This window comes from Dendropsophus ebraccatus, chromosome 1 (assembly GCF_027789765.1).
Source record: "Dendropsophus ebraccatus isolate aDenEbr1 chromosome 1, aDenEbr1.pat, whole genome shotgun sequence".
Classification (NCBI taxonomy): Eukaryota; Metazoa; Chordata; class Amphibia; order Anura; family Hylidae; genus Dendropsophus; species Dendropsophus ebraccatus.
Window position 1 is genome coordinate 32,796,833 of NC_091454.1, and position 20,910 is coordinate 32,817,742.

Sequence of the window (20,910 nt, forward strand, 5' to 3'; positions counted from 1 at the left end):
CTACTAGGCCTCCACCATCAGCAGCTTCCACCGTCATCTCATAAGTCTGCGTTGTCTCATAGTCCAGTTTTCCTATTGTTTTAATGACTCCTGTCTGGGAATCAATAGTAAATACCTGTCGTGCATTTTCAGGAATATGGCTAAAGGAATAGGTAATTTCTGCATTGGATCCTTCATCTTTATCACTGGCGTTCAGGTGTAAAGCTATATAGCCAATCGGTAAGTCTTCATTTAGACTAATTTTATAAATATTTTGATTAAATTCTGGATAATTGTCATTTATATCTTGAACATCAATCTTGATAATGGCTGTCCCAGTTTTCATAGGCTTTCCTCCATCAGACGCAGTTAAAATGAGTTCATATTTTTGTTGTTTTTCGTGATCTACAGACTGAATTAAAATGAGTTTAGGATATTCAATTCCAATCTCAGATTTTTCTACCAATGAGAAATGTGGATTGGGACTTAGACTGTAACTCTGTAAAGAATTAGAGCCTAAATCTGGATCTCTTGCATGTTCAAGAACAAACTGCGCTCCAGGCGGAGCAGATTCACTTATTCTTAAATTAAATATTTCATTTGGAAAACTTGGAGGGTTATCATTTATATCTTGGATTTCTATTTTAATTGAATAAATGTTTACTGGATTTTCTGCCAAAATTTCAAGATCTAGAAAGCAGTTCTGCTCTGAGCCACAGATCTCCTCCCTGTCTATCCTATCACTGACATATAAATTGCCATTTTCTGAACTAATATTAAAATAATTTCTGTTGTGATGAGAAACAATCCGTAGTTTTCTCATTTTTAGGTTGCTGCTGTTAAGTTTTAAATCTTCTGCAACATTCCCAATGATAGAATTCAGCTTCAGCTCCTCTAGAACTGAGTACTGGAATTGATGAGAAGCAGCCATAGAAAAGAGACCAAAATAGAAAAATAGTACTTGCCATTCCATGTCCTGCGAATGATATAATCCAGAATCTTTGCAGCTTTTCTTTTAATATCCAAATAAAGATAAAAATCCGAAGGTTGTGTCCAAAACACAATATAAAGGAGAAAAACAGAAATTCAGCCCTGCTTCATGTTCAGATCTGCAATGTCTGTGTATTAGAAAAGAATCACTAGCTCCACATACTGTTCACCTGGTATAATTGTAATGTTAGGCAACAGCACCACCATGTGGATTCATTTAGGTACTACAAAATAAACTGTTCACTAAGAAATATTATAATTTCTTAAATATTTTATATAATTGTTATTGTTATAATTTAGCTTAATTTTAAGTTCAACGATCATCAAAATTAGCATTTTTTTACATTTTCAAAACAATTGATTTCTTTAATGTAGGTGATTATGCTTGTTTTTAATGGCACCTTGTGACTTTCTGATTATATGATTTAAAGAAAGAAAGATTAAAAAGCTTAAATTAGTCAAATCTTTTAGAATCTTAAGGATATACATATATTTTACATTAAGTATTGAAGCAAATAATATATATATAATTATTATTATTATTATTATTATTATTATTATTATTATTAATAATAATAATAATAATAATAATAATAATAATAATAATAATAATAATAATAATAATAATAATAATAATTTATTTTTTCTCCAATATACTTTCTCCAATACCCAATACTTAACTTACTTGAGTTTTTTATTTACTAAAAAATTAAACACTAGGCTTTACATGCATATTTCACATGGTTTAGATGCCTCAATATAACACTTACTTTTATTATTCTTAGATGTATAATCCCTATGATATTATAGTTTTTGACTGGACTTTATACTTTTGTAAACTCTAAATTAAAAAAAAAAATCTAAATTATAAAAATGAATAAATAAATAAAAACATGGAATCTAAAGCTAAATAAAAAGTGTGGATATTCTAAAGATTCAGTTAGTGTATTTTCGAGATCATAGAAGGGCAACCAAATTGATACGAGGTATGAAAGATCACAGACACAAGATGGCTAGGAGCATATGATATATTTAGAAAAATATTTAAATGTTTCTTGTAAATACCAACCATTTTTTTCTCCACAGTCCCAGGACAGTCAGTCATTGCTTATAAATAATGGAAATGCAATTTTGTCACAAAGTTTATAAACACTACTTAAGGAGCTGACAAAGCATAAGGTAATGGCATCTAAATGCTGCTGAAGAAGTAGTTATTGACAGCCCGAAACACGTACAGCTCTAATAAATAAATGTTGTCTCACACAGCTTTTAGACATATTATTTTAAACAAGTAACTCTATCAACCAGTCGAGCAGGACAATCCAGAAGATTGAATTTGGCTCCACAAACCCACGTGGAATTAGCATCTTATTGACATTAGTCGACAAGGAGTGTACACACATAGTATACACTCCGGCCGGGATCCCTAGTGGTGCCACGAGAAACTGACATGTCAGTTTTCTGCGGCCGCTATTCACTGAATAGGGGCCGCAGAAAACCCTGTCAGTTCACACAATGGAGCGCAGAATTCGGATGCGGGCGAGTACTCTTATTTCTCGGTATTCAGACATTCCGCCTATGTTTGACCCTACCATTGCCTGACGGTTTAGACCTATCCTCTCTGGCTGTTTTGCCCTATTTGATGTACTGGATTTGACCCTTTAGAGTATTCTCTTTATTTTCTCCAGTCTTACAGTTTTTGCCTATAGGTGCCCATTTGGTGTTGGCCCTGCCTTTCTGATCCCCTTCTGCACCCAAATGTATTGTCACCTATAAACATTTATACAGTTGATTTACACATGAATTCAATACGTTTCAATGTGTATTTTACTATGTTTTTCATCCCTTTGCCCGTGCCATAATTGTGTGGAGACTGACAAGTGATCAAAACTTCATCTCTGATCGCCTTTTTTTTATTGCCACTACAACCATTGTTCTTGCTCTTCTATTCAACACTTGAAGAGAATGGAAGAAGACCATTCTGGAATAGGGATGAGAACACTGACTAGGCTAAATATTAGCTATAGATGGCATTACCGAAAGCTTAATGGAATGTTTAGTACCATAATGCTACAAATTATAAGAAAATAACAGGGTCCTTAAAAGACTTTAGGAACCAAGCAAGATCCTCCACAATGCATAGCGCTGGTATATGTACTAGGAAGGGGTAGTCAATGGTAAGCTCCGTAGTTACGGTTACCGAAAATTATGACTCCCGACCAAAGTAGTGACAAAAACAATGAAGCAGATTTATTAAAAGTAGCGACGCGTTTCGGCACTATAATCCCTCAGTGCCTTTCTCAAGGCTTGAGAAAGGCACTATGCTTTACACACTATGGGGGAGATTTATCAAAGATGGTGTAAAGTGAAACTGGCTCAGTTGCCCTTAGCAACCAATCAGATTCCACATTTTATTTTCCAAAGAGTCTGTGAGGAATGAAAAGTGGGATCTGATTGGTTGCTAGGGGCAACTGAGCCAGTTTCACTTTACACCATGTGTGATAAATCTCCCCCATAGCTTATATGTATTCACTCAAACTTAAAATGTGTAGAGACAAATCATTCACACATACACGGCTATATAAAGATTATTCATACACAGTCAGATCATACACAATTGGGCTTCAATTATCAAACCTGCCTAAAAGTAAAACTGATTTTGTTTCCATAGCAACCAGAACTCAGCTGTCATTTTTTAAAGGGGAACTCTGGTAAAATGTTTAAATCCAGGAGCACAGTGCAGCAGCTCCACCTCTCACGGTTCCCCGCATGTCTCCCAAATCTCCCAGCCCTGTGACATCACGACCCGGCCCACTCAGTCAGTCAGTGACCGGACATCTCTGCACGCACTGACTGATTGAGCAGGCAGATCCTTCTATGTTCCCACCACCCCCTGCCCTTAGTAACTTTTTATATTTGCCTGTAGTAACCTTATAAACTGCTCTTGTAAAATTAAAGCTTTACTACAAATGGGCATTGGGAACAAAAGCTTTGTAGAGTTTATGAAGGGTGGCAGATTTTATGGCATGGCCATAAATTATACTGTGTCTACTACACACCACTGACTTCATAGACCCCATGACGCGCCATTTTATGTTTCACCTCAGGTAGTGACAGACAACTGAAAATTGGCACTTATGATCAGTCATGTCAAACTCTGGCCCGCGGACCAAATCTGGTCCGCATTGCCATTATTTTTGGCCCACTGAGCTTTTCCATTGCTGTATTAAATCTGGCCCGCCTGATGTTGCAGCAGATTATAATATGGGTGGTCCGGACAGCCACTCGGACTGGCTATTATATAAGAGACTATTTGGAGGGCTGGCTACTATATAAGACATTTGGGAGGGCTGGCTTCTACATAAGAGACTATTGGGGAGAGCTGGCTATTATATAAAACTATAGGGGAAGGGGTGGTATTGTATAAGAGACTATTTTAGGGACTGACTTCTATATAAGAGACTATTGGGGAGGGCTGGCTTCTATATAAGGCACTATTTGGAGGGCTGGCTACAATAGTAGACACTATTGGGAGGGCTGGCTACTATATAAGACACTATTGGAAGGGCTTGCTACTATGTGGGGCTCTAATAGTAGGCCTGGCTATTATTTGGGGCACTATGGGGGAGGGGGCGGCTACTACATGGGGCACAATTATGGGATTACCTACTACTTGAGGGATATAATGGGCAGCTACCTTGTGGGGACATTTACTTTAGGATAGGCAGTGGCAGGAACGCTGCATGCACTCTTTATTAAAAATTGGCCTGTGACTTTCTCCAATTTTTTTATTTTGGCCCACTGTGTGTTTGAGTTTGACACCCCTGCTTATGATCATACAATAATGATGTCATTAAAGATTTCAATCCTACCTCTCTATACTTCTAAGAATAAATTGGAAGATTGACCTTACCTGAACAGCTTGATTGGTGGAAGCATTCTCACCTACAATAACAGAATCCCCAGTGTCTATGAGATTGTCGGTAGGGACGTTCTGCACCGGTTTCAGATAAGCAATTTCATTCTGCTTTGAGTCCAGAGTCACACACACATCATATGAGAATGGGAAAGGTAAACTTGTATCACTGATCTCAGAAGGACATCCCAGGGTGAACTGAGGATACACATTTCTGCTGTATGGTCCTAAGGATGGAGGGATACTTGACTTCCGACACTTAAAGATAACTGTAATCAATACTGTTATAATAAAGAATAAGGAAATCAGAGCTATGGCAATGACCAGGTAGAAGGTGGCATTAGAGGGAGTATCCGATTTACTGGGGTGACGCTTTATCTCTGGTACAACCTGCTGAAAGTTTTCTGCTACAACCATTGTTATTGTGACTGTAGATGAAAGAGATGGGACTCCATTATCCTTCACCAGGACCACAATCTTTTGCCTCAAGGAATCCATGTCTGGAAGATCTCGCCCAATCCTGATCTCTCCAGTATATTGACCAATGGTGAATAATGTTGGATCGGGAACCTGTAGTAAGTGATAGGAGAGCCAGGCGTTGTGTCCAGAGTCAGCGTCCACTGCTATCACTTTGGTGACTAGATAACCTTTCTCAGCAGAGTGAGGAATAAACTCAAATAATGCTGATCCCTCAGTGTCTGCTGATGGGTAGAGGATCTTAGGAGCATTATCATTCTTATCAATGATACATATCCTCACTGTGACATTACTGCTTAGAGGAGGAGATCCACTGTCTTTAGCCATCACCTGGAACTGAAATTCCCGCAACTGTTCATAGTCAAATGATCTCTGGGCATAGAGAACCCCGGTCATTGAGTTTATGGAGACATAGGATGTGACTGGGATGTCATCTATATTACTATTTATAATGGAGTAAATTATCTGAGCGTTCTCATTGTCATCCGGGTCTGATGCATGGACGGTGTGCAATGAAGTCCCAGTCAGAGCATGCTCTGGTATATAGGCAATATAGATCGGTTTATCAAAAAGTGGAGAATTGTCATTTATATCAAAAATAGTTATAGAAATTGTTTTCTTAGTAACCATTTGAGGAACACCCCCATCCTCCGCAATAACTGTGATGTTATAGGCAGAAGTTCTCTCTCTATCCAAGGGAGTTGCAGTCACAAGTTTGTAGTAATTGTTTGATGATGGAATCAATGTAAATGTAATGGTTTCTGATATTAGGCAGGTAACATCACCATTGTTCCCAGAGTCTGAGTCCTTGACATGAATCAGTGCAACAAGTGTCCCGGGTGCGGAATCCTCTGGGATAGGGGTTGACAGTGAAGCAAGCATTATTTCAGGAGCATTATCATTCACATCCACTATTTGAATTATTATAGTGCATTTTGCAAGAAGGCCTCCACCATCTGTAGCTTTTACAATCATCTGGTAAGTTTTTGTTAACTCATAATCCAGTTCCCCTTGTGTTCTAATTATTCCAGATTGAGGATCCATAGTAAACACATCATGTGCTTTTTCAGAAATTTGACTGAATGAATATGTGATCTCTGCATTGGATCCTTCATCTTTATCAGTTGCATTAAGTTGAAGAACAAAGGAACCAACTGGTGAATTTTCATTCATATTGATTCTATAGGTGTCCTGACTAAATACAGGATAATTGTCATTTACATCCTGGACTTCAATCCTAATAGACGCAGTCCCAGTTCTCAGTGGTTTTCCTCCATCAGATGCAGTCAGAGTCAATGTATATATTTGTTGCTTTTCACAATCTAGACTTTGCTCTAAAATCAGCTCTGGATGTTTTGTTCCTTCGCTGTCGGTCTTTTCTCCTAAGGAAAAATGTGGATTTGGGCTCAACATATAAGTTTGTAAAGAATTAGTCCCAATATCTGGATCAAGTGCATTTCCCAGAATCAGACGTGACCCCGGAGAAGCAGACTCACTTATTCTTAGTTCAAACATACTGTACGAAAATGTTGGTGAATTGTCATTGATATCCTGGATTTCCACCTTGACAGGATAAACGTTCACAGGATTCTCAGCCAGAATCTCAAGGTCCATAAAGCAGCTTTGTTCTGGTCCACACAGCTCTTCCCTATCTATCCTATCACTCACATACAAGTTACCATTTTCTAAACTCACATTGAAATAATTCCTTGTGTTATGAGAAACAATCCTCAATTTCCTTATTTCCAATTCATTAGTATTTAATCCTAAATCCTTCACTAAGTTCCCAACCACAGCATTTATCTTCATCTCTTCTAGAATCAAATAGTGAAGTGGGTTAGAAGCAGCCACAGAATATAGGGTAAAATACAGAAATATTACTTGCCATGCCATGTTGTCTATAGAAGAGAAAGCTCTCCTTAAAATCCAGGGAAAACAGCAATGATCCTGTATTATAGGAAGAAAATTGTCCAGGAGGGGTAACAATGTCCCTTATCCTTCAGTGAAAACCACTGTGTAAAAACTGTATATTGTATCACCAGCTCTACACACAGAATATTCAGCTTGTCTGAAACTTATCCAACAGTGACATCATGTGGCCAAATGTAAGAACTGCAATACAAATTCTACCAAAAATCAATTTATTCTTTTAATATTTCATATAATCAATTTACTTATTATAATTTAATATTGTTTTTTTTTTTCTAAATACAGTATTTAAACCAGGACAAATAAAGAAACTAGCACCAGTATATAATAAAACACTGTAAAATGTTGCTTAATTTTTAATAATACTTAAAATGATATAACAGAAAATAGCAACCTATATTATACATAAGCCTTTATGGGAAAAAAAATTGTATGGTTTAGTTTATACAGCTCCAGTGCAAACCTATGCATGCAACCTGTGGTTACAAAAAATAAATGCTTTATCTGACCATGTAATCATACTTCTATGAGTCCTCTACTTCTTGGTAACCTGCTTAAAGGGGTTATCCAACACTACAAATATATTGCCACTTTCTTCCAGAGACAACATGACTAATGTCTCTAGGTCAGGTGTGGTTTGCTATTAACTTCAATGGAACTAAGTTGCAAAGCCCCACCCAAACTGGAGACAAGAGTAGTGCTGTCTATGGAAGAAAGTGGCTGTGTTTTTGTAAAGCTGGATGACCCCTTTTGATGTATCTTGGAAGAAAGTTAGGAACAGATTGAAAAAAGTATTAGCGCAGAATCCAATATTTTTTAACTGTTTCCATATAGATTCATAAAAAGGAAATGATTGAAAATGATAGATTAAGGGGTATTACCATCTGGAAATAAGGGGTCCCTGGAGATGGTCTAAAAGCCAAAAACAGCAAAGCTTCTATGTAGAGATGAGCAAAGTGCGCTTCATTATGGATTTGTACAAAGCAGCCCACTCGGCTTTTGAATCCCAAAGTTTGGGCGCTTTATGTAGAAAGTGGCGATAGCCTGCGGATTATCTGGATATAGCCTATGGCATGCTTCACTCATTTCTAGTCCTATGCAATTAGGTTAACTTCCATTCATTTTAGTGAGAGTTGCATAAACAGCATAGCACCATGAGCTACATGCTAACATACCTTACAGTAACGGGAGTTTAATGGCATAACCTTACAAATCGTTTGTATCTAGCGAATGATGGTCTTTTGGTTGAACTCCCTTGAGTTACTTTTTACTTTCCCTTTAATCCCATGATTCTTTCCCCCCTTGTTTTTTTTTCCACCTTCCCCACTCCTTGAACACATCCCTAATCTCTCTCATCGCTCCACCCTGGTCCTCTCCCCTTTTACTCCATTAGGGGGCATTCACACGTCTGTGAATTTGTGGACGTTGCAGATGGGGAAGGAATGTAATGGATTTGTTCTCCGCCCGGGAAATGTGTCAATGTCATGCCAGCAGTGGGAAATGCTTACATAGAAACACCAACCTTGGGGTAAGTTTTGTGAACCCCAGCACCCTTTTCAAGCCCAGTTTCCAAGATTGTTACCCCAATAACTAAAGCAGAAATATTTTGGATGTTTACTAAGTAATAACTTAGGATAGAGATCGCAGGGCAACTGACCTCCGCACTCCCTAGTGATCTCCAGATTGGCCCCCCAGCTTCTTTGTTTTGAATACAGCCACGGGTACGGCTGTATTCAGCTCTATTCATTCTCTATGGAGCCGAGTACAGCTCGCTTTGGTGGCGCCATGGAGAATGAATAGAGCTGCGGATCATGTGCCTTACCGACGGTTGTATTCAATCTGGAGATCCTGTGAATAGAAGATCCACTTTAATGCCACTTTGCTTTTGAGTTATATGATAATATACCTGACGGGAAAAACATTTCTAAATATAATTGAATCACTGCACTTGAAAGTTATAAGAAAGGAACAACTTAAACTTAAAGAGGTTGTCCAACATTTCTCTTAGTTGTTTTCTCTAACCTTTTCCCGTCTCTGTGTCCCTGGGCATCCATCCCCTGCTGCTGTTTTTTGGATCTGTTTTTGTTTACATAAAGAACTTCCAGGTCACAAGGGTCAGCAGTGACATCACAGCTCTGCAAGCCTGTAGCTCCACCCCCTCCTCTCTAGCTCCACCCACTCTACCTATAGGCAGGGAAATGTCTTCCTAAAAGTGTCTTTTGAGCAGCATGGTGGCTTGGTGTCTGCCAATTACTTATATTATCAAATACATTAGTTTTTTCAATCTTTTATCTGTTGTAGGACTACAACCCCCAGCACGTATGTACATGATAGGAGTAGTAGTCCTGAATTACACATACACTACAGTAGCCATCCTACAGGTGGGTGGGGTTTCAATAAACTAGGATTCTGCTGCAGGTTTACCTCAGCAAGAAATAAATAGAATGGTGACTGACATGAGGTGAAGCAGCATCTCTCCTCTCCATATTACACTGCTCGGCCACTGTAGATCTGTACAGTACAATAATAACAATATAGGGGGAGATTTAGCAAAGCCTGTGCAGAGGAACAGTGGAGCAGTTGCCCATAGCAACCTAGAGCCTGACTGATTGCTATGGGCAACAAGTTTTGATAAATCACAATCCATAGTTCCTTTATTTATATAGCTCCAACCTATTCTGCAGTCTGTAGTCACTCATCTTGGTCACTGTTCCCAATGGAGCTCGCAATGTTTTGGAGAGCGTGGGCTCAAATGTTAGCTCCTCCTACTGGGGAGGGGCTAAGGAAATGAGGAAGCATAACCCCACCCACCTGACGACTCATTGTTCCCTCACTGGCAGGAAAAAGAAACAGAACATGACATCAAAGGAAGTAAAGAAAACACAGAGTGGTCATGTGACTGGGCCTGAGAGCACAAAAAGGGCTCTAAATAAAAAATAGAAGTGTATGTAGAATATACAGCACCGACAAAAGTCAATGCAATGCTAGTTTATTGAAAAATCACAGACAACCCCTTTAAAGATACAATATATATATATATATATATATATATATATATATATATATATAGATTAATATCCCTACCAAGTATTCTACAATAAAAAAGATAGTAGATAGTAATGATATCAAATAACTCTGCATAAAATAAAATAAAATGAAATAAGAGCTTCCATTTATTTTGTCAAAGACAGGAAGGTAACTCATATTGAAGCCTATATAAAACTTTAAATTGATTTTCATCAATAGTCTAGTCCATATGACCCCACCATTTATACATAATTTGCGTAATATAAAAAAAAACTATCTACTGATTTAAATTTAGTTGTTGCTAATTTCTCAAAGGTCAAATTCAAGTGTAAATTGTATGTTTGTTGTTTTTTTTTACAAATTACCTTTAAAGTAAAGTATGATCATATATTGTTACTAATAAACACTGAACATGTCTCAGACTACCCAACGTCCATTATATTGTCATTTTTCTAAATGGTTTGTCCCACAAACATTTATTACCATTTGCTGAGGTCTGGCTGATGGGACTCCAAGAAATAGCTAGCATTGTACTTGGTTATGCCGAAAAGGTTGTCTTCTCCAGACAATAGAGGAAGGAGCAGCATGCCTGTATTACCATTGGTATCACCCTATCATGTACAAGCCCTTTTAAATCAAAGCTGGTACAGTCCTCCTACCTTTCTATTGCCTCTAGTGTATTGTTTAAAAGACAATTTTGTAATACATATAAAAGAAGTCATGTAATGTTATAAAACAACATGAACAATAGCTGAAATGTAAAGTACAATAAGTGAGTTCATATCATAAAGAGAATTTTAAAAAATTTCAGCTTCCTACCTGGACGTTGCTGCTCGTAGACAAGTTCACATTTCTAGGATCACTTCCAGGAGCTACATCCCCAGTGTCTATGAGATTGTCTGTAGGGACGTTCTCCACTGGTTTCAGATAAGCAATTTCATTCTGCTTTGAGTCCAGAGTCACACACACATCATATGAGAATGGGAAAGGTAAACTTGTATCACTGATCTCAGAAGGACATCCCAGGGTGAACTGAGGATACACATTTCTGCTGTATGCTCCATAGCTTGTTGGGGTATCAGATTTCCTACATTTATAAATAATTGTGATCAACACTGTCACAATAAATAATAGAGAGATCAGGCCTATAGCTATAACAAGGTAGAATGTGGTATTAGAAGCAGTCGCTGAGTTATTGGGTTGGCGTCTGATCTCTGGCACAACTTGCTGAAAGTTTTCTGCCACAACCAAGTTCAAAGTAACTGTAGATGAGAGAGATGGGAGTCCATTATCCTTCACCAGGACCACAATCTTTTGCCTCAGAGTTTCTGTAACCGGAAGATCTCGTCCAATCCTGATTTCACCATTATATTGTCCGATTGTTAATAGAGACGGATCAGGAACCTGTAGTAAGTGATAGGAGAGCCAGGCGTTGTGTCCAGAGTCAGCGTCCACTGCTATCACTTTGGTGACTAGATAACCTTTCTCAGCAGAGTGAGGAATAAACTCAAATAATGCTGATCCCTCAGTGTCTGCTGATGGGTAGAGGATCTTAGGAGCATTATCATTCTTATCAATGATACATATCCTCACTGTGACATTACTGCTTAGAGGAGGAGATCCACTGTCTTTAGCCATCACCTGGAACTGAAATTCCCGCAACTGTTCATAGTCAAATGATCTCTGGGCATAGAGAACCCCGGTCACTGAGTTTATGGAGACATAGGAGGTGACTGGGATGTCATCTATATTACTGTTAATAATAGAATATGTCACCCTAGCATTCTCACTATCATCCAGGTCAGATGCATGGATACTCTGTATAGATGTTCCTGCTGGGGTGTGCTCCGGGATATAGGAAATATACAGGGGCTTATCAAAGACTGGTGCATTGTCATTCACATCCGAGACAGTGATATGAACCATCTTCTTAGTGACCTTTGGAGGAGAGCCTTCATCTTCTGCTATAATTGTGATGTTATATTCTAAGCTTCTTTCTCTATCCAGTGGAGCAGCAGTAACAAGCTTGTAATAACTATTGGATGATGGAAGTAACTTTAGGGCCTTTGTATCGGTTATTTGACAGTTCACTTCTCCATATTTCCCAGAATCCAAATCTTTCACATTGATTAAAGCTACAAGGGTCCCAGGTGCAGAATCCTCAGGAATCGGTGTAGACAGTGAAGCAATAGTTATCTCAGGAGCATTGTCATTCAGATCCACAATCTGTATGAGGAGAGAACATTGTGTGACCAGGCCTCCACCATCAGCAGCTTCCACCGTCATCTCATATATCTGGGTCGCTTCATAGTCCAGTTCTCCTTTTGTCTGGATGACCCCAGTTTCAGAATCCATAGTGAACGCTTGCTGAGCATTTTCAGAGATACGACTGAAGGAATATAAGATTTCTGCATTGGATCCTTCATCTTTATCGCTGGCATTTAAATGTAAAACTACAGAACCAACTGGTGAGTTTTCCTCTAAACTAACTTTATAAATCTTTTGACTGAACACTGGATAATTGTCATTGGCGTCCTGAACCACAATCCTGACTGCTGCCGTTCCGGATCTTACAGGTTTTCCTCCATCAAAAGCCGTCAGCGTCAGTTCATAGTTTTGCTGCTTTTCACGATCCACTGACTGCAATAAGATGAGTTCAGGATATTCTTTTTCTGGTTCAGATTTTTCTACCAATGAAAAATACGGATTGGGACCTAGACTATAACTCTGTAAGGAATTAGATCCTAGGTCTGGATCCCGCACATTCCCAAGAACAAACATCGCTCCAGGTGATGCAGATTCACTTATTCTCACAGTAAAACTCTCCTTAGAAAAACTTGGCGCATTATCATTTATATCTTGGATTTAAATTTTTAAAGGAAAAACATTTACTGGGTTTTCGGCTAAAATTTCAAGATCTAAAAAGCAGTTCTGCTCTGAGCCACAGATCTCCTCCCTGTCTATCCTATCACTGACATAGAAATGACCATTTTCTGCGCTGATATTGAAATAATTTCTGTTGTGATGAGAAACAATCCGTAATTTTCTCATTTTCAGTTTGCTGATGTTCAATCCTAAATCTTCTGCAACATTCCCAATGATAGAATTTAGCTTCAGCTCCTCTAGAATGGAGTACTGGATTTGACTAAAATCACCCATAGGAAAGAAACAAAAGTAGAAAACTAGTACTTGCCATGCCATGTCCTGTGTGTAGCACAATTCAAATAAAGCAGCTCAAAACTGAAGATTATAATTCACAGCACAGTATAAGAAAGAAATCCAGCCTTGCTTCTTGTTCAGATCTGCAGTGTTTGGGTATTAAAAACAGATCACTAGCTCCTCTTGCTGTTTAGACAGCTTTTCTGAAGAGTTAGGCAACAGCACCACCATGAGGATATATTTGGGTACTACAAATAAACATTGTTTGATAGGAAATTTACTATAGCTACTAACTATGATAAGGAATAAAATTATTTATAGATTTGTAAACTTAAGATGAACAATTAACATTAAATATGTATGTAAAAATAATAATTTCAAAAGCAATATATCAGTGTTATTAATATATCAATTCTATGGTGTTGTTATGAGGAAGTGAGGAAGTAGTGTAAACCCTTAAAGATATTCTATCCTTGTCTTTATTAGTATAATTATAAAACAAATAAAAGAAAAATAATGAATGTGGTATGGAATAGGTGAAAATGAACACAAATACATATTAGAGTAATACATAAAATATGTCAGAACATTAAAAAAATGGGTTTTCCGAAAAATAAATGAATGATCTTACCATACTCACAATTTTATATTTGCTTATTTATAATTATACTATTACTCAAAAATAACTTTTAGCTATTTTTATAATAAATTATTATAGATAATAAAAAAGAGAGGTGCTAAACCATAAGAAGGCTTGAATTTCTCAAAGCTATTCTTAAAAATACATGAAAGTTATTGCTTTATAAATTTTTAATTGCATGTATGTAAAATTTTTGCTTTATAAGTAATTGATCTATTTATTTTAGCTCTGACTGTAATGTAATGCTTAATTCAATCACTATACCTTTGCTTCTATATAGTTGCTACAATACTAATAAAAGTTTGGTGGTATGCATAGCATGACTCTTACTGGGAAACCTTCTTTTCTGGTTTATTGGACTTTCTGAAACTGTCCTATATCCTGATGTAGTATACCAGAGCATGGTTCCTGTGGCTGGGCTGAGGATGACACCTGTCTACAAGCAGTTTGTCTATTCTAGAAGGTAACATGTCTTATGTTCAACTGTTATTTGTATTTCTCTGTACCCTGTAACTGGCAGGCAGAGAATAGGTTATATGCTTTTCACTGCACACCACACAACAGCGACACCTACTGTCCCTAGTGGGAACTGCTCTAGGTAGTGTAGAGGTAGTGTATTAATCCCATAGGAAGTTGCTAGAAGGGGGAGGAGCAGTCTCCTCATGAAACCTAGCTGTGACAGGAAGTGGTGTTCAGTACAGTTCAGTCCAGTCAGTGTGCAGTCACTGGCAAGTCAGTGTGTACAGCCACTATACAGTGCAGCTAGTGGTTGTTCTGCAAGCAGGCCAGTCAAGCCTGCCTGTTACTAAAGAAGGGGAAGGAGATAAAGGAGGAGAGACTGAACCAGAGGAGAGTTCTTCAGAAGTATTTACAGAGATACAAGGTATTCTCTAGTGGGAATCCTAAGGGCAGAACCCCTAAGCAAAAGGACTTGAGCATACTGGGTAGCAGAGATAACTGAGGCCTCTGTACCCATCTTCCTGAAATTCGGGGGGTAAGATTGACTAGGACCCCTGGATACCTCTGGGACCCGAAAGTTGTGGCCTTAGGCCCGGCCCAGTAACGGAAGCAGGAAGCTCCCTAGCAGACAGGGAGGGATAACAGACTCAAGCACCATTGGGGGAAGAGATCCACAGGGTCACAGCGCCCATCAGCATTCCACACACCACCAGACTCTCCATCAGTACAGTAACCCAGTCAAAGCCGCCAGTAGTCACCGCTGTGTACCAAAGGACTGTATAACATCTGCAAGACTAACAGTAAAGGAGTTGTTGTTACACTGCCTCCCTCCTTGTCTCCCTGTTGTCTGGTCCACCTGCACCACACCACCATCAAGGGCCATATTACCAGGCAGCAGTATTTTGGGGTTGGCCCGGGGGAACTACAAGTCCACACCACCGACCACCTTACACACGGGTGCAGCCCCCCTACAGAAACCGCTGCAGCAGCCACAGAAGAGAGAGAGATACCCGGGAAGCGCCAGAGAGTCCCCCTGTACCTGCAGAAGCCCTCGTGCCCACCTGTGACCGTGACAAAGTTCCAGCCATCCTGCAGGTATAGCACACTCTCCCTCTGCAGCCCTCAGTGCATCCCCTCACAGAGGAGCTCAGCGCCACACTCAGGAGAGACTACCATCACCATCATCCTCTCCTCACTCCCCTCACTCTCTTCCCACGCAACCCCGGCTCGCTGCACTGATTCCAGACTAATGGATCAGGTAAACCTTTGTTTTATCAGGTTAGTATTGTTTAGCTGGAGTTTTATTAGTTAGGGTCCTTGCACTTTGAGAAAAAGAGGCGGAATTTAAAAGCAGAGTCTATGCGTCAGATTCCGCTCGAAATTCAGCCCGTCCTATTTCTTCAATGGGATTTCTTGTGCACCTCTGCTCTCCACTCAAAGAATGAACACATTCATTCTTTGAGTGCTGAGCAGACATACAAGAGAAATTCCATTGAAGCCATTGGACAGGCAGAATGACAAGCAGAATCCCCCTGCGGACGCCATTTGTAAATTTAGCTTCTTTTACTCAGTGTGCCCTTAGGCTCAGGGCCCTAAGGCTGGATCCACACTGCATTCACACTGCAGTCTGTTTAACTTATCCATTTTACGGAGAGAATACAGATGCAAAACAGATGCAATTGTGTGCATCCGTGTGAATCAGTTTTTTAAATTGAGTTCCATAATAAAAGAAACGGATCAAAACAGATCCAAGCAGTTTTCAACTGTTAGTATTTTGCCCACTTTGAAAAATCACACCTCAAGAGCTTCATGTTATTCATACACATACAGTTCAAATATATAAAACCAGCTCACAAACAGGTTATTTGCTTAAATTTTTCTCTGGTATGAAATGTCAGTTAGAGGAGCCCCACGTGTATTATATAGGAAGTGTATATTGGATACAGTGCACCAAGATTTCATTGAATACCATCTATCGTACATACAGTACACGTTAATTTGCAAACCATTTCTTGAATGATTTAGCACATTTTTAGGCCATTGCAGATTATTGGTTTGTAGGCAACCCCATTTACATAGTATGGATAATTTTCTACAAAAAAAAGTTTACAATGGAAATAAGTGGTAGTCACTTATTTCAGACAGAAACCTTGAAAGATAACTGGGGATAACTGTTATAAAAAATCGAATTTGCTTCTCTGACTAGCCAACAGCATTGGCATAGCACATGCATGGTAGGTGTTAGCCCCAAATATCAAATAAAGCAAAAAGTAGCAGGGAGTATCACAGGAAAAAAAGGGTTACATCACAAAAGCCTAAAATGAGAATGGATTAAATGGATTACACTCAGGAGGCAGCACTGTGTACATAGTTAAAACAGTAGTATGTACATAAAGAACGGTTTCCTAGAACTGAAAGCCTAGACTCAATTTTTAGGCAGTGTGGACTATCTAGAGGAGAGAGACAGACTCAGCTTGCATGCACAAACTCAAGACTTCTTCCACTTCCTAACACTAAGACCTGCCCCACGTTTTTGATGCTCCATTTAGCTCTTTCTATTACTAAAGTTTGAATACCCCTAACAACAAATGGTGGACAGCAGCTTGCAGAAAAGTGAGGCATCTAGTGGTAACAACTTTAGTGCTTTATCCTGGGGTACGGAATCACTTTGGTGAAGACATTTGCAGATATGTTAGTAATCACCCTGCTATCAAAAGAAGGGAACTTGTTTGTAAGAACCATGGCCACTGAAATACCTTAAACGATGGATGAGACAAACTTATGCAACAGTAGACTCCAAGGTTTTTGTAGTCTGGAAAACCAAATGATCAGAGACTCAAGATTTAAAACAATTTTTGGGGTATCTAAACGTAAATTATCAGGAGATAAAATAACAACAAAATGGAAACTTTTTGAACATTAGTTAATACTAAGATCATTTCTCTAGTTCTAACGATAAAGTGAATCTTACCTGTGTGACTTGTTCAGTGGAAACATTTTCGCCAACAATAGAAGACTCCTCAGTATCTATGAGATTGTCTGTAGGGACGTTCTGCGCCGGTTTCAGATAAGCAATTTCATTCTGCTTTGAGTCCAGAGTCACACACACATCATATGAGAATGGGTAAGGTAAACTTGTATCACTGATCTCAGAAGGACATCCCAGGGTGAACTGAGGATACACATTTCTACTGTACGGTCCTAAGGATGGTGGGATACTTGACTTCCGACACTTAAAGATAACTGTAATTAATACTGTTATAATGAAGAATGAGGAAATCAGGGCAATTGCTATTACCAGGTAGAAGGTGGCATTAGAGGAAATATTGGACTTATTGGGATAATGCTTTATCTCTGGTACAACCTGCTGAAAGTTTTCTGCTACAACCATAGTTATTGTGACTGTAGATGAGAGAGATGGGAGTCCATTATCCTTCACCAGGACCACAATCTTTTGCCTCAAGGAATCAATGTCTGGAAGATCTCGTCCAATCCTGATTTCACCATTATATTGTCCGATTGTTAATAGAGATGAATCAGGGACCTGTAGTAAGTGATAGGAGAGCCAGGCGTTGTGTCCAGAGTCAGCGTCCACTGCTATCACTTTGGTGACTAGATAACCTTTCTCAGCAGAGTGAGGAATAAACTCAAATAATGCTGATCCCTCAGTGTCTGCTGATGGGTAGAGGATCTTAGGAGCATTATCATTCTTATCAATGATACATATCCTCACTGTGACATTACTGCTTAGAGGAGGAGATCCACTGTCTTTAGCCATCACCTGGAACTGAAATTCCCGCAACTGTTCATAGTCAAATGATCTCTGGGCATAGAGAACCCCGGTCACTGAGTTTATGGAGACATAGGATGTGACTGGGATGTCATCTATATTACTGTTAATAATAGAATATGTCACCCTAGCATTCTCACTATCATCCAGGTCAGATGCACGGATACTCTGTATAGATGTTCCTGCTGGGGTGTGCTCTGGGATACAGGAAATATACAAGGGTTTATCAAAGACTGGTGCATTGTCATTCACATCCAAGACAATGATATGAACCGTTTTCTTAGTGGCCATTGGAGGAGAGCCTTCATCTTCTGCTATAATTGTGATGTTATATTCTAAGCTTCTTTCTCTATCCAGTGGAGCAGCAGTAACAAGCTTGTAATAATTATTGGATGATGGAAGTAACTTTAGGGCCTTTGTATCGGTTATTTGACAGTCCACTTCTCCATATTTCCCAGAATCCAAATCCTTCACATTTATCAATGCTACAAGGGTCCCAGGTGGAGCATCTTCTGGAACTGGTCTAGACAGTGAAGCAATAGTTATCTCAGGAGCATTGTCATTCAGATCCACAATCTGTATTAAAACAGAACTTTGTGCCACTAGGCCTCCACCATCAGCAGCTTCCACCGTCATCTCATATATCTGGGTCATTTCATAGTCCAGTTCCCCTTTTGTCTGGATGACCCCAGTTTGAGAATCCATAGTGAACACTTGCTGAGCATTTTCAGGAATGTGACTAAAAGAATACAAGATTTCTGCATTGGATCCTTCATCTTTATCGCTGGCATTTAGATGAACAACAACAGACCCGGTTGGTAAGTTTTCCTCTAAACTCACTTTATATTGATTCTGACTGAACACTGGATAATTGTCATTGGCGTCCTGAACCACAATCCTGACTGCTGCAGTTCCGGATCTTACAGGTTTTCCTCCATCAAAAGCCGTCAGCGTCAGTTCATAGTTTTGCTGCTTTTCGCGATCCATTGACTGCAATAAGATGAGTTCAGGATATTCTTTTGCTGATTTTTCTACCAGTGAAAAATATGGATTGGGACTAAGACTATAACCGTGTAAGGAATTAGATCCTAAATCTGGATCTCGTGCATTTCCCAGAACAAATTGTGCTCCAGGCAATACAGATTCACTTATTCTCACAGTAAAACTCTCCTTAGAAAAACTTGGCGCATTATCATTTATATCTTGGATTTCAATTTTTATAGGAAAAACGTTTACTGGGTTTTCGGCTAAGATTTCAAGATACAGAAAGCAGTTCTGCTCTGACCCACAGATCTCCTCCCTGTCTATTCTATCACTGACATAGAAATTACCATTTTCTGCACTGATATTGAAATAATTTCTATTATGCTGAGAAAAAATCCGTAATTTTCTCATTTTCAGGTTGCTGGTGTTCAATCCTAAATCTTCTGCAACATTCCCAATGATAGAATTTAGCTTCAGCTCCTCTAGAATGGAGTACTGGAATTGATGAGAAGAAGCCATAGAAAGAAAATAAAAGTAGAAAAATAGTACTTGCCATGCCATGTCCTGTGTGTAGTAAAATGCTGAATCCTCGCAGCCGTTTCCCCAATATCCAAATAAAGATAGTAACAAAATGGAAGGATCCAAAACAAAATAACAAAAAATTAGGAGGACATGCAGAAATACAACCCTGCTTGGTGATCAGATCTGCAATGTCTCTATATTAAACAAGCATCACTAGCTCCACATGCTGTTTAAATAGCTTTTCTGAAAAGTTATGCAACAGCACCACCATGAGGATTCATTTGAGTAGTACAAATAAACTTGTTTAAGAAGGAACATTACTATGTACAAACAATTTAGAAATATATTAATTTCATTTGTTGATAATCTTTGAAATAATCAACTCGAAAATGTTTAAAACAAATAAAAAAGAAAAATTACTATTTGTTTACTTCACGTTATTTATATGTTGTTGCTGTGGTGTAGTAGAGCTAACACAGAAATATCTTATTTGATCTTTTGTCTTTGTTATTGTCGATTGTTATTTAAATCTTGAAATTGATTTTAAATGAAATGTTACAATGTCAATACAAATGTAGGAATGAAATTGTCACACTCACAATTTTATATTTGGTTACAAATATATCAAAAAGTTATTGATATCTCTGGTGCTGTAACATAAAAAGAAACATGCCAAACTATAAAAATTATTACATTGATAATTCTCCCCCCCCCCCCTTTCCGGCTCCGCTTTTGTTATATTTGTGTGACCCGCCATGTTTATAAAATCACTCGGAAAAAATATGTAAATGAGTTCCATTTAGTGCACTGGGGCGTTCCTAGCCCCCTCCCCCAGTGCACTGTTCTGCCGCCCACTAGTAGACCCATTGTAGTTGGAAAACCAAATGATCAGAGCTCATAAAATCCGTTCCAAACTACAACTGATAGGAGGTGCACTTATAATAAACTGTGTAAACTCTATATTTAAGAACATTACAAACATAAGCAATAAAAGCATTTCTAAAGATCTAAGAGTGTGAAAATTGACCTTACCTGTAC

General features: G+C 38.7%; 2 protein-coding genes across 2 annotated transcripts; both read right to left on the reverse strand.

The window, feature by feature from the left end:
• Positions 1-2,604: 2,604 nt before the first annotated feature.
• On the reverse strand, positions 2,605-7,255 carry LOC138781199 (protocadherin gamma-B4-like). Its single transcript, XM_069956779.1, has 2 exons — positions 4,883-7,255; positions 2,605-2,739 (listed from the first exon to the last, which is right to left on the reverse strand). Exons 1-2 carry the CDS (start codon positions 7,253-7,255, stop codon positions 2,605-2,607), a joined length of 2,508 nt encoding a protein of 835 aa, XP_069812880.1.
• A 3,870-nt stretch (positions 7,256-11,125) lies between these two features.
• Positions 11,126-13,099, reverse strand: LOC138781365 (protocadherin gamma-B7-like). The gene has a single exon (XM_069956781.1). It carries the CDS (start codon positions 13,097-13,099, stop codon positions 11,126-11,128), a length of 1,974 nt encoding a protein of 657 aa, XP_069812882.1.
• Between the last annotated feature and the right edge of the window lie 7,811 nt (positions 13,100-20,910).

What these genes read in the sequence shown, in the direction of transcription:
- LOC138781199 (XM_069956779.1), bottom strand. Translation starts at nt 7,255, where the DNA reads ATGGCATGGCAAGTAATATTTCTGTATTTTACCCTATATTCTGTGGCT. An exon ending in CCACCAATCAAGCTGTTCAG is followed by an intron (nt 2,740 to 4,882) that starts GTAAGGTCAATC and finishes AAATGTTTATAG; the next exon opens with GTGACAATACATTTGGGTGC.
- LOC138781365 (XM_069956781.1), bottom strand. Translation starts at nt 13,099, where the DNA reads ATGTTTGTTCTTGGGAATGTGCGGGATCCAGACCTAGGATCTAATTCC.